The sequence below is a fragment of the Ambystoma mexicanum genome, chromosome 1p (assembly GCF_040938575.1).
Source record: "Ambystoma mexicanum isolate Mex_15411 chromosome 1p, UKY_AmexF1_1, whole genome shotgun sequence".
Classification (NCBI taxonomy): domain Eukaryota; kingdom Metazoa; phylum Chordata; class Amphibia; order Caudata; family Ambystomatidae; genus Ambystoma; species Ambystoma mexicanum.
In genome coordinates, this window is record NC_090921.1 from 876,356,131 (window position 1) to 876,370,577 (window position 14,447).

A 14,447-nucleotide genomic window follows, 5' to 3' on the forward strand; every position below is an offset into this window, starting at 1 on the left:
ATTCTATTGTCTTGGTTGCCGTACCCACCAGTCCTATTTCCTGGGGCAAATGTTGTCTGTGAAGGGGGCCGTACGCCCCTTCCTCTCCCACCACTCTGGGGACACTGGGATTTCCAGTGTCCGGGTCTCTTGCAGAAGGCACATACATCTTGGGGTAGCCCATCCCTCCTCCCATATAGCGCACCTCCTTGCACTGTACCTCTTCCTGTCCCTTGGCCCCCTATCATGTTGCTACTATAGCCCTGTGACGGGCCGTTATAATTGTAGTTATACCTGCTTTGGGGCCCTTGATGCAACTGTTGCATCAACACTTTGGTTTTCAAATCCTTCTCTTGTCGTGCCTTTTGTTGTCCCTTCACTCTTTCCCCTCTTTCGTAATACCTAGCCATTTCGAGGAGATCCCGGGGGTTCCTAGTCATCCATGTACTTTCTGCCCTACTAATGTTCTCCTGAATTGGCCCGTGGAGCCCCTCTACAAAGTTTGTGGCAAAGTACCGTTGGCCCGTTTCAGACCCTATCTCTAGCCCACTGTGCGCTTTGAATGCTGCTTCATAACGCAGAAAGTACTGTGCTACTTCCTCACTTGCACCCTGTATCACAGCGGACAGTTTCTCCACATTCACATCAAATGGGGGTAACACCTTTTCTAGAGCCCTCAGGACTGCCATGCCATGCCCCCTTAGGGGTTCAGGATATTCCTCATGCAGTTTTCTATTTTTGCTCGCATCCATTACATCTTTCCATTTTATTGTTTCATTGTCTTTGGCACGAAAGGGGGTCCATATTTCTTCTGGGACAATGGCTAACAATATGTTATCTACATCCTCTACGGTAAATAACCCTGGTCTGAATAACTTTCCTACTTCTTTGTAGAATCCTGCCGGGTCTATACGGGGGTCGGGGATGGACTTGGTGATATGCATTAATTCAATTCGGGATAAAGGGACATACACATAGGTGCGCATCATGTTACCAGTGGCTGCCTCTATGGTGGGTTGGCACTCTCTCATTGGCATTAATAGTAACTTTTCCGTATTTGTTTGTTCACGCACAGGGGCCTGCGCTGGTGGCGAAACAGAGGATTGATGACTAAGAGCTTTCTCTTTTATTTTTCTATAATCTTTTAATAGTTTCTCCACCTTAGCCATCCTCCATTCTTCCGCCCCTGAATCATCCACTCTTATATTAGATAGCAGTTTCTTATCCAATTCCGTCCTAATCCTATTCCACTGGGACACGTACCTAGGCTCCTTTTCCTCTTCTATATCATCCACCCTAATAAGAAGATATTTAATTACGTTTACTTGTATAGGCCAGCCAAGGCCCTCCATCAGACTCACCAGGGTGGACATGGACTGCGAGTGTATGGATGCTATCATACGATTAGCTACGTTTTGGCCCGCCTGGTCTGCATCTTTGAGTTTAGCCTCTCTTTCCCTCACCTCTCTTTCCCATGCCCTCTTTTCCTTCTCCCATTCAACACCGCCCCTTATGACTTCCGCTATTATGTCGGACATACATCCCCATAACTGAACACTGGACGCAGTCACTGGTAGTAACGCGACAGCGTCCTGATATGCTGAGGGCAGATCCGCAGTACTCTGTCCTCTCAATTTACAGTTACCCTCATGAAAGGTATATAGTTTAGTGGCCACTGTCCTAAATTCCAAAGGTTTCAAACGCCCCAATTGGTCCCGTAGGCTGTCATTGAGGGGTGTGCCATACAGCCCGGTCATAAGGATTTGCAAGTCTCCATCTCTATCCTTTTCTACAGTAGTCGTTCTCCTATGGTCTATCAACCTATCTGGGTCTCCATACTTCATTGGGAATTCCACCCTTTCACCCTCACTGTCTGCCGGTGGAGCTGTAGCTCCTGGAAACAATAATTCAGTCGTTGTTTGTTCTGCTTCTAGCCCTATCACATCTTCATATCGAGGCACCGGCACGGCAGGATACATACCCCCACTGTTCTTAATCATCATATGTCTATCCAACTGATCTAGCCTCTCACCCTTCTCTTTTATCTCTAGATCATGTAATTTTTGATTTACCGTTCTCTTCTGCTCCTTTGCTTTTTGTTTATTCTGAGCATTGCGCCTGCGCATTGCTTCTACCCTCCATAGTCGTATAGCCTCAAACTGTGCGGGTCTGACCCGTCTTTTACTAATTCTATTTCTACTTTGGATATGCGGTCCACATCAAAGGACCCGGTGTCTGGCCATTTATGCTCAATCAAATCTTTTGTGTATTCGGACCATTCTTTTAAGAACAATGTTGAATTCAATCCATGTTTAATCAACATATCAAATGCAGGGGTTCCTTCAAGAGGGGCATAGTGTCTCTTGCCTATACCACTCTTGCTGGAAGCCGCTTGACCCATTTTGTTGGTATACCACAATTGCCTAAAACACTCACCTTTCCCAAATATGCACCTATTGGCTAACAATAATAATACATCCTCCTGGCGTATCTAACATATCATATCATCATTTCAATATTACTTCTTCATAGACGGACTTACCACCGTCCTCTTCACAAACCCTGAATCATTATTTCCTTATTCCATCATGCATCCGTCCATACCACTTATCTTAAGGGTCCCGCCAGAGTGTTCCGGACCCGAAGGGCGACAGCCTGCTGTTCCACCGCCAACGGAGCCGGAAAAACAAGGATGACGCGTTGGTTGCAATCAAAGGTGCGGATTCAGTTGTTGGGGCCCCGTGATCAATTCCTTCTCCGGTTCCGCCGCGGCGTTCCTCACCCAGTGACGGACTGTCGCTCCTTCGCGTCCCACTTCTGACACCAAAATTGTGGGTGCGATTTCTCGCCGTCACCATAATCAGTACAAAAGGGACCCTATAAAAACTCAAACAGAAAAGAGTTGAGTAAACATTGCTTTATTAACACACAAGCATTCGCGAATGGGCCACAAGTTCAACCGTCTCGCAAAGCAAGTCGTCAAAGTGCCGCCCTTTCCCCTGCACATCGTGGTCCTTTTATACTCATCTGTTTTACATTGTCATACATTGCTGCACATAGATTATGTCCACCACAAGGCGGTTCCTCCCAGTCATGACTTTGCATCAACGGTCAACAGTTCAACATCTGCTATTGTGGTTTCCTGTTATCTGTTATTCGCTCTCTCTCGTGCCCCTCTGTGTCCTTATCTCTGTGCACGAGGCTGTGCTTACTCATTCCTTCCCCACCCGTAATCTGCAGATAGTTTTAGCAGGCTCAGCATGCTTCGACATACAGTGACCAAACACAATTCTTCTGTTAAAAACAAGTTCTTGCCAGGTCAGCAGGTCTTAAATGCCGCTGTATAAAGAGAAGGCCTCTTCTTTTAACAAAGGGTACATTCTTTTAACACATATGGTGATTAGTACAAACTCCAAGTGTGAGCACAACATTACATATGTATGCGTACCTTCAGCATTCTTTCTGAAAATGGCCAACAAATTGTTCTAGATAAATAATTCATGAGCGAATTTGGGATACCTAACCACCACCAAAAATCCACAGTGAGATTGATTACTGAGTATTTTTTAAATAGACACCCTTCTAGAAACTGGCAGAATTGACTCACCTTTGCAACATTTACATTAGACAACCAAATACAGACAAACCATGTCTGTATGTACCTCCCAAGTGCTGCCATTAAAAAAGGTAGTGATTATAACCAGCTTCTGCCATGTGATTACTGTTTTATATTTGAGCAGTAATCACACATGTGATAACGGCAGACCGTTTTGTGCTTTAGGGGTCTCACACTGGCCCTGAAACATAAATGTGCAATGGCTGGCTGCTTTTTTGCCACTAGACACAATTACCCACAGAGGTATTTATCCCACACAACGTTTGTGTAGCTGCTGGAATATCCCCAAAGTATGTGTCAAGCAGGCTTTTTGTTGTTTTCTGCCAGGAGTAATATGTAATTGTAATGCTACCTGACGTATGGCATATTGAAACATCTATCACAACATAGTGGTAGTTTACCACTGATAATATGTTTTCTGCAACAAGACTCACATGTTTAAATGTTTGGCTATATTAATATGACACTGCCATTGATACCACTGGCATATGGCTCTATGTCTTCTGCACATCCGTAGGTTGCGCGACTTCGTGCCATAGGTGTAGTTTCTTGAAACCATATATTAATGGGTGTTAATTAAGGTTAAGCAATAACCCTTCACAAAGTAGGGGGCATTGCCACTTAATAATGGCTCAGAGCCCAAGGTGCAGGGGTATCACTACATATTATCCCCACCACAAATATTGCTGTATATATGGTCGTCTGAAACAGCCATAGGCGATATTTTTTGGGGGGAAAATTTTGGGGGTTTTGGGGCAGGGGTTGCAGGGGTGTCCCCCACTCCTTTAAAAATAATGCAGGGGTTGTGGGGGGTCCCTCGCAGGTTCCATGCCTTAATATTGTGGCAAAAATATGGCGATGTGTTTGTATGGCGATATTTGTGCGGGTATATTAACACATGGAACCGTTGCAGGACCATGGGAACTGAGGACCTTAATGAGGGCTCTGGTGCCATTACCAAGAGGTATTTCTGCACCATGGTGGGGGGGTTATCTATTACCAGGGTGGCATGTTGTCTGTGGTGCTAAAAGCGGTGGTCGGTCAAAATACCAAAAACAAAATCTCGAACTGCAAAAATCTCGAATACAAAATCTCGAAAAAAAAAATATCGAATTATTTATTTATTTATTTATGTGTTTTTGGGGTCAGGTAAGTAAAAAAAAGGGTTAAAATAAAAAAAAATAATAAAAAGGGGGGTTGGGGGGGGAACCCCCCCATTTCGAGAAAAAAACGTCATAAAAAAAATTCGATATTTTTTTTTTTCGGTCTTTTGTTTTCGATATTTTTGTTTTCGAGATTTTTGTTTTCGGTATTATCACTATAAACCGCTAAAAGCTACTTTTATTTAACTTGTAAAACAGCATGATGTCTGTTGCCTAAGTTTAAAAAACTAAACATTAAAAAGACTATGATGGAAAAAAGAATGGGAACTACTCTGAGTCCCTTTTCTCTTTTCATGGTGGCCAGTAGGGACGGGTATATTGGGAGTGCATGCAGCAGCAGCATGGGAAGAGATATGTAGGGTGATGTGTGGTGAGGGACCTGGGTCTGTAGCAGCAGAAGTGGTTTCAGAGGGTATGTAAGAGAAAGCCCACAGAAATGTAGATGGTGAGGGAGGAGGAAGCATAGGAGGGGCCTGCAGCATCATCCGCGTCCAGCAGATGGAGGATCTGTAAAGGCAGGCGACATCATGTGGTACAGATCACCTTTCTAGACACTTGATTGGCTGAGACACAGAATGACATCAGCAAACAGGTGCTAAACCTGGAAATGTGTCATTAGGGAGATCAAAACCCAAGTGCATTGCGGCTGTGATCTTCCAGTTATGTTTGTTAGTCAGTTTCTGCAGTGCAGATTGACAGGATCAATGCATATATCAATACCCATTTTTTTCCATAAATGCCCGATGAATCATACACAACAATACCATCTTGCTTTCAGATGCATGACAAGCTTAATATTACTAAGTCCGGCTTTTTAATAAGTATATACCTGCTCTGAACAGTGGTCTGAGCAGGAGCGGTTTGGAGCGGTGCTCCTCTACTTTTTTATATCAAGTTTTACTGTTCCTATACTTTTATTTTGAAAAGAAACCCTTCCGGAATGGTTTCATTTTAAAATAACAGTGTTGAAAGAAGTTGAAACTTGCACTTTCAGTCCACTACACTGAACGTTCCCTAAAAAAGCAGGTGCATGTGTTTCGGAGTTCCTATTGTGTTTGGGTGGGGGCGTGGTGATGGGGTTTATGGGCAGTGGGTGCAAGCCAGCAGGGAACATAGTTCCACTACTTCTTTTCGTACTCTTCGACCAATGGCTGTGAAAAATGTCAGCCTTGTGGATTTACTTTATCTTCATCGTAACACCCACCATGGGCACCGCATTTTACCTCCCTACATTTCTCTTGAAATTGAACTTATCTGCAGATTGCAAACATCATACATATGTAACATGCCTCTTATGCCTTAAACCAGATTTTTTTCTCATGTTATAATGGTGTTATATTTTCTATTTCTAGTGCTCAACAACTTGTGGTCAAGGTGTTCAAACACGTGAACTGAAGTGCAGCGAAAAAGGCATACACGGAAAACTCACAGCTTATCCTCATCGAAGATGCAGAAATGTGCCGAAACCTAACATCGAACTTGAGCAATCATGTAACGTTGCAGTCTGTCCATCTCAAACAGCATACAGCAGTATGTCGAGGTGGTATTCCTCACCATGGCAACAGGTGACATAGCAATTTTCCAATAATTAAACTGTTGTTGTGGAGGGTCATTGTCCCTCAAGCAAATTCCATGCTACTGTAAGTGACGCACAGTAGGGCCCCATTCACTAACAGCTTTCCCTATTTGCAGGGGTCAGTTGTTGATACAAGTTAGGGAAAATCCAATATTTTGCAGGTGACACGATGCACAGTAGATCATTTTGCCGTGCAAATAGGTCTGCATGGGTAGATTCTTCCCGCCCACAGAAAGAAGGAGGCATCCTGTGGGACTGGGTGTGACATGAAGGAAGGGATGCATGCCTTGTTGCAGCAGTCCCTGCACCGGCTTCTTCTATGCCTGGTGACCTCCGTCCCAGGCCACATGCAAAGCCCCATGCCAGCATTTTACAATTCACATCGCTGAAAGATACACTCAGCTAAAGCATGAGTGTTTATTTTGTTTATTTTTTTTTTTACATTACCTCTCTGAAATATTGTAAGGGCATTGTAGTGATGGCCCCTTCAGGGCCCACGATTGCAAATGGAAAATGTCACAATGCATCCCAGCGGTTTGGGTTGCGATCCCAATGCTCCACCTACCTATGCCAGATACCCACCCTTGCATACAATCCCATTCTGAGAATCGAAAGACATGGGTGCAGGGAGTTGCAAGCAAAAACTACCTAGATCAATGTGCCTATTAAATTCGGATCTGTGTGAAATTACAGAGTTCAAATGTCCGACCACCAAAAGTCTTTTTTTTTTCTCCATTTTTTCCGCATATCTATATGTGGGGGGAGACCCCCAGACCTCCCCACCTTACACCTATACATTTTTATTAACTTTACCCCCCTACATATACATACGCAAATAAATGGGGGTCAGACTTTTGGTCTGACCCCCTACTTAGGTAATTTCGTCCTAACCCTTAAATTCTATGCCAAAAACACTTCAAGAATTGTGTCTTGTCTATTATGCATAATATTATAATATTTCATGTTATTATATTTTATTGTTCATCCCTAAAATATTTCTAATCTCTGATTTTAATGGCAACATTGAAAACAATATATAATTTGCTGGTTGGATCTGGGTACGCTTGTTGCAGGCCACACGCGTCTGCCACTAGGGTCCGTCTATTAGCTCACTACCTTGTTTTACTTGTGTGATTTGCATATGCTTTCATCTTTCTGTACTGACTTGGCAAGCAGAAGAGCGATAGCCTGGGGGGTTGCCCAGAGAGGTCACAGAGGTTCAGATTAATTCTAAACCTTCCATCCATTACCTCTTTTGTTGTGCTAGAGTCACCCTGAGTGGAACGAGTATGCCCATACGTGGGTCCACGAGCCTGCTGGGCGTAGAGACCCAAGCTACTCCTCACTGATGATGCGCATTGAATGTGAAACATGTCTGGGGTTGCTTCTGGTCTCCTGCAAAAGGGATGTGAGCATGCATTTTGGGGTCGCCTGCCCCTTTTGGCAGAGGACCAAGCCTGATTTGCACAGGGTATTTCCCCGTGCTCTAACGGCATGGCAGACTGAAGAACTATGCTCTGGGGGGAGGTTGCCAAAGGGTAAGATTAATAATAAACCTTCCAGCCATCACCTCCTTTGTTGTGCTGTAGATTTTCTGCACTTGAAACAATGGGCCTCATTACGAGGTGGGCGCAAAGGTATACCGAGCACCGTTAAGGACATCGGTGCCGCTAAGCCCTTTGCGCCCTATTCCGAGGTCCTTTAGCGGGGTCCCTTCCTTAACGCCTGGTTTTAGCGCCATGACTACCTCCAACCTCGGAATGAGGCCCAATGTGTTTGCTACTTTTCACTAATACAGGGGCAGAACAACCTCAATTGTAAAATCTAGAGGTTATTTATTACTGGTCAGATGATGCATGCGTTTTCGAGGTTTACTATGTTGAGCTGGTATGTTGTTACTGTTTGGTCTGGCTCCAAATATACAAAGACACATTTCATAACACATCATCTTTATCTATATTTAGAAACTTATAAAATAGTTGTGCAAGAGAAGAAGTTATGTGAAAATAATATGTCCTGGGAAACCCTTTTTTGATTAATAGGCACAATTATATTACATTTCACCTGTGTTTAAAGCCAGTTACAGAATGATTGAATTTGCAGAATTCCGATTACTTATCACTCAATTATTATTGGATGTAAAAGGGTGAAGGCTGTATGGTTTATTTTCTTCTGTTCTGCAGTGCACAGTAACCTGTGGCGGGGGAGTGCAAACGCGAGCTGTACAATGTCTGCAGCAGGGAAGACCGTCATCTGGATGTTTGCCTGCACAGAAGCCAGCTTCATCCAAAGCCTGTAATACTGTGTTTTGCCCTGTCATCAAAAATAAAGGTAAACAATAACTGAATCTAATTCTTAAGTTTCTAGGTGTTACATTTATGCTACTGATAAACCCAAGTGGTACTGCTAGCGTCTAAAGTACTTAAACTGTGCTTCTCTTGTGAAACATGAATCTTTATGAAATTGATAAATTTGGTTCTGACCAGGAATGTCCTTCCAATGACACCACAAGCAACCCCAGACATGCTTAATCCTCGCAGGGTCAGGTTAGTGAACTGTAGCTTAGCTCTCTAGGCACAGCATGCTCAGGTCCACATCTGAGCATAAGTGAAATTGAACATCATCATCCTGCATGAAGAATCATTCCTTTGTGTACCATTGTGGTTGACCTAAAGTCTCAGATTATGAACAATGTTTTATGGGAGCATCAATTTCTGGCTGGCATTTCAGTATATATTTTATAGGGCCATATTATAGAATAAATATCATCAGCAATGTACAATTTATTTTATTTATTTGTTTTAAATGTTGTTCACTGCTGGCCGTACCAGAGGGTCCTGGAGTGCCAGCTGTGACAAATTAAGGGAATTCATCTACCAAGAACTGGATGAAAAAACACCTTCTTGATGCCATTATGTTATGGAAAGACAAGGTGCCTCTATGAAGCAAAATATCCCATCCACTGGGCTGAGTATGTGGATCAGCGTGCACTCTAGGAGCCACAGTGAGAGAAAGGAGAGAGAAGGGAGAGTGAAATGCATATGCAGGCCTGGGAAGGACCCAAGCTGCATAACACCTGGAGAGGATGGAAGCCAGGAAGCCTGTGAGTTTCAAACTCACTCGGTACCCAAGAGTGGAATGCCAGAGCTACAGCGGACCAAAACAGCAAGAAGCTGACAGGACAGGATCCTGGACGGAGGTGGTGGTGAGACCACAAAGGAGGATCCGTGGTGGACAGCCCGTCCGCAAACTATTGCTGATACCACTGCCTATATAGATCCACATGGTGCCCGGTCACACAACGGAGCACCGGGACCCGTCTAGGTAACGGGAGACCAGGAAGGAGAAGAACATTAGGCGGCAGAGGTCCATGGCAAGAGAGGAGGTCCCACAGGAACAATTTACCTGAAGAAGTTCTTCTTCAAAAGCAAAGGTAACGGGGCGAACGACGAGCAAAGGAGGCCCTGTGGGAATCATTATACTGCACAAGTAACTTGTCTCAGTAGAAGCCATGAGACAAAGTTAACCTTAAAGCAAATTAACTCGAAATGCTGTGATACAAGAGAAACAGTTATTGAAAATCTGAATACTGAGAGAAATGAACATTGGATAAAAAAAAACTGGGAAATCGGGAAAAGGCTAAGTTAAGCTTGAAACTCATGAAGTTAAAATGTTGTGACACAAGAGAAACTAATTATTTCAAATCTGAAAGACGAATAGTGGCTAAGAAGACACTGGAAAAAGGGGAAAATAATTTGATATTCTGTACAAGAAGATAATAATGCCAAAGAGAGAGAACTTTATGAACCAGACCATAGAGGAACTAGTTAATTGAGCCATAAAAGAATTAAAGTAATCCAAAACAACCCGAACTATAATTGCCCAGGTCGGAAAGCCTGCAAGAGCAATAGTACGTTCCAAGGGTACGCTGAGACCAACATCAGGAATATAGATCTCATAAAAGACCTCCAAAAGAGGAGGGAAAACTCAATCACACATTTGAAGAACTACAGTGATTGATCACAAGGGACTTTTCAAGGATTATGTATTAAACAAATCCTACAGACTGATACTAGAAGAACCCTCAGAGAAGGGAGCTGTTCTCCTGACCTAAGTTAGTTTTCATAGTACTAGGGTGAGTTAGGGTTGTTTGGTCAGTTGACTTATTTCTTTGGACATTCACGACTGACTGATGAGCATCTTAGTGACATAGGCAAGGACCACTCAAAGTGATAGAGAAAGTTAGGCCTTATAGTTTTACTTTAATAACATATTGTATACCATACCGTCAGAGAGTCTGTGCCCTTCTTTTGACTCACCAAAGAGCATAACATTCAAATGGAATTTGTTCTCACTGGCTGTTATCATCTCAACGGTTCAGTAGGAGAGAGGTTATTCAGAAATACAGTGTTTTAAATAATCTTACATAAACATACAGTATGAAAAAGGGGGACAACCAAGCGAAAAGCTATCCCTGAGGAAGGACATCCTGACCCTATTGGGGGTGCCTCACCCTAGGTGGCGTGTGGTGTAACGCCTATTCTTTGGACATTCACGACTGACTGATGAGCATCTTAGTGACATAGGCAAGGACCACTCAAAGTGATAGAGAAAGTTAGGCCTTATAGTTTTACTTTAATAACATATTGTATACCATACCGTCAGAGAGTCTGTGCCCTTCTTTTGACTCACCAAAGAGCATAACATTCAAATGGAATTTGTTCTCACTGGCTGTTATCATCTCAACGCTTCAGTAGGAGAGAGGTTATTCAGAAATACAGTGTTTTAAATAATCTTACATAAACATACAGTATGAAAAAGGGGGACAACCAAGCGAAAAGCTATCCCTGAGGAAGGACATCCTGACCCTATTGGGGGTGCCTCACCCTAGGTGGCGTGTGGTGTAACGCCTATTCAAAAGTGATAGAGGAGAGAGCTGTGCCTAACCTTCTATGATGGTGGCATATACCTTTTCAAGCACTATAACATCAGTTCAGAACAATTCCGACTGGCTATTGCAACAACGGACAGAACTGTGTATTAGATTCTGTCGGAACCAGCTTTACGTGGTGGCAACCTGAAGGCCAGGTTTACTCAATATATTCCAAATTAAGTGCAGACATTTAATTGTGCCCGTGGGTCTTAGTTGGTGGAATGCAGTAAGATACAGTCGGACTGTCTACTACAAGAAAAAAAGCTAAAATGGCTCTTATAAAAAGCACTCACTCCATATATGTGAGTGTGCAATCTAGTGACTGCAATCAGTATCTCTTAATGTTCATAGGAGATATCTGGCAGGTCATGAGAGCCCTCATGACCTCAAGGGTCGACCGGTTTCAATGGCAATAGATGAGTGAGCCATCTTCTTCAGGACCAATATTCAAGAGAAAAATGAATTGTACTTATCATAGCATTTCTGTACTGGAAGCACCCGTGTACGGTACATGCGTCCCCTGTAAGGAGACAAAAAGGATAGAGAGAGACAGGGGGTTTAAAAACAGACCCGAGGCCTGAATCTCCCTACTTAAAGGGCGAGGGTTGGAAACCTTAATATAAAAGGCCAGAAAGAATAGTTCCTTAGTGGGTACACGTAAATTGGGGTGCCTGTTCACCTGGGTAGGGAAGTGTCAAGGTCTTGTGGGGTGGGTGGCGGGGGGGAAGGAGAGGGATACACAGGAGTGTGGGTGTGGACAAACATGTTGGAGTGGACCATGGTTCCTAAACCCGGGATCCATGTGCCTCTCTGTCTATCACCAGTGCTCAGGTCAATACAAGGGAGTGGGAGTCTGTGGCCTAAAGCGGCAGGGTGCATAAAGCAGCATGCAGGCTGGTTAAACAGCACTCTGTTTACCTCCCAGAGCGATCCAGGGCAAATGGTGGATGCGCTCGTGTCACGGAACTGACAGCAGCACCTGTAATGGCAGTAAAACAGGCTGCAGTGAGGAGGAGTCAGGGGGACTCGAAAACATCAAAACGGGGGCGCAGGGTGCTGGCGGCGCTTACCTCTGGAAGAGAGTTGCTCTGTGTAACGTGTGAGAAATGCTGCTGATCGCCTCTAAAAACTGAAGAGAGTGCAGTCGCAAAGGCAAATTCATGAGGCGTCCTGTTGCCATGGGGACGCATCTGCCAATGCCGGTGAATGTAAATGAAAGGCTGATCGCCTCTAGACACAACGGAGAGCTCTGATTTTTTTTTTTTTTTTACCACGAATCTAATAGTCCATTGTACAATATAAAAAGTAAGATAGTGTGCGCCCACACGCACTCGGATATCTAAACAGAATGTTTTAACAGTCCAAATGTCGCCTTCACTGAGATGGACCTGGTGGAAAGAGGGCCGTGGGGTCCAAGAGGTGCTGAGGGGCAAGGGGAGCGGAGGGTAAGGGGCGCTGGTTAGTGGTAGAACATTTGATCTAGTGTAGGAAAGGATTCAGCTGGAACATGTTTGCTTCAGGAAGAGTACTAGACTTGTCTTGCCGTGATATTTAGAGTGTTCATGGGGTACACCCGCTCACATGCCATGTGGCGATTCCAACATCTTCAGACCAGATACTTGACCTTTGTCATCCACCTCTCCCATATTTTGAAACTGGCTTTACTCTGCTGCACCTCTGACCCGCAACAAGTGCTGGTGGGGACTTGAAAGGTCACAGAAAATGCAAGTTTTCATGGATGAACACTGATTACCTAAAACTGGCGAATTCCATGCCCCCGTGGTCCCCGAGTGCCCTATGCAGTCAACTCACGCGACAGTCATTGTGCAACTCTAGCCGCCACTGAAATAGTTAGCAACTAATTTATAAATATCCGTCCAAAACATAGCAATCTAAATAAGCCCACTGGAGTTAAGAGCGCTGGGTGCTAGCACTCCCAGGGTGCCGGCTCACATCACCTGTGCTGGGATTGCAAACTACGAGGATGGAGCCATGCCTTCATCTATAAAAGCTGTTCCCTTTCCCTGCAGTGGTGAAGCCCGCTGGGTTAAGGGCGCTGGGTGCCAGCACTCACATGGTGCCAGCTGACATCACCTGTACTGGGATTACTAACTACGAGGATGGAGCCACACCCTCATGTATACAAGCTATTCCCTTTCCCTGCAGTGGTGAAGCCCTCTGGGGTTAAGGGCACTGGGTTCTAGCACTGAAAGAGTGCTGGCTCACATCACCTGTTCTGGGACTGCAAACTACGAGGCTGGAGCCCCACCCTCATGTATAAAAGCTGTTCCCTTTCCCTGTATCGATGAAGCCCGTTGGGGTTAAGGGTGCTGGGTGTAAGCACTCACAGGGTACCGGCTCATATCACCTGCACTAGGACAGCAAACTATGAGGCTGGAGCCACGCCTTCATCTATAAAAGCTGATCCCGCAGCGGTGAAGCCCGCTCGGGTTAAGTGGGGTGGGTGTTAGCACTCACAGGGTGTACGAGCTCTAGGTGTTTCTATGATATCAGTTTCTCTATGTTTTCTATTCTCCCTACCTTTCCTGAGTCAAAGGTGGACGCAAGTTATAGGGTGCATGGCCTGTGGTGCCTCAGATGGGTCAGGAGGAAATAATTGTTTTTGGCGTTATATTTCTACAATTTATGCCAGTTTACCAAATGGCTTGCCATCGCAATCATGTTCCTATTTGTTTCTACCTGCGGGAAGTCTGAGTCTGAGGAACTCTTTTCTTGTTGCTTTGATTTTAAACATCTGGAACCTTAACTGGGACCTACTCAGTTTGTTAGTTTGATTCCATCCAAGGTGACTTACTTGGCCAAACGATTTGACTACGAAGCTTTCGTCGAAGCTTCGTCTTCATCTGTAAAATCTGTTCCTCATGTCCATTAGGGTTAAGGATGCGGGTCGTCTGACTTTGCCTAAAAATACTTGCCTCAACAACTGTAGATTTACCAAAACCTTTTGGGTTGCTGCTTGTGCCCCATGTGTGCTCCCATAGTGACTGTGTGCTGGCGTATTTTTAAGTATTTTTACCAATCTATCTTGATGTTTTTATTGTTATTGCATTACATTCTCCAGCATGGGGTCTGGCATGGATTCACATGCTCATGAATATTCCCCGTCGTCAGGCTGGGAATCCTCGGTAAAGAAAAAAATCAGTATAATTTTCGTTTCTG

General features: G+C 44.3%; 1 protein-coding gene across 3 annotated transcripts in view; it reads left to right on the plus strand.

Annotated features, from left to right (window-relative positions):
- Positions 1 to 14,447, plus strand: part of ADAMTS18 (ADAM metallopeptidase with thrombospondin type 1 motif 18) — a 524,586-nt gene that overhangs the window by 494,171 nt on the left and 15,968 nt on the right. For all 3 annotated transcript variants that reach the window (XM_069652914.1, XM_069652924.1, XM_069652934.1), the window contains 2 exons: positions 6,111 to 6,323; positions 8,518 to 8,665. In XM_069652914.1, the coding sequence (XP_069509015.1) occupies positions 6,111 to 6,323; positions 8,518 to 8,665 (361 nt within the window). The remainder of the gene's footprint in view (positions 1 to 6,110; positions 6,324 to 8,517; positions 8,666 to 14,447) is intronic.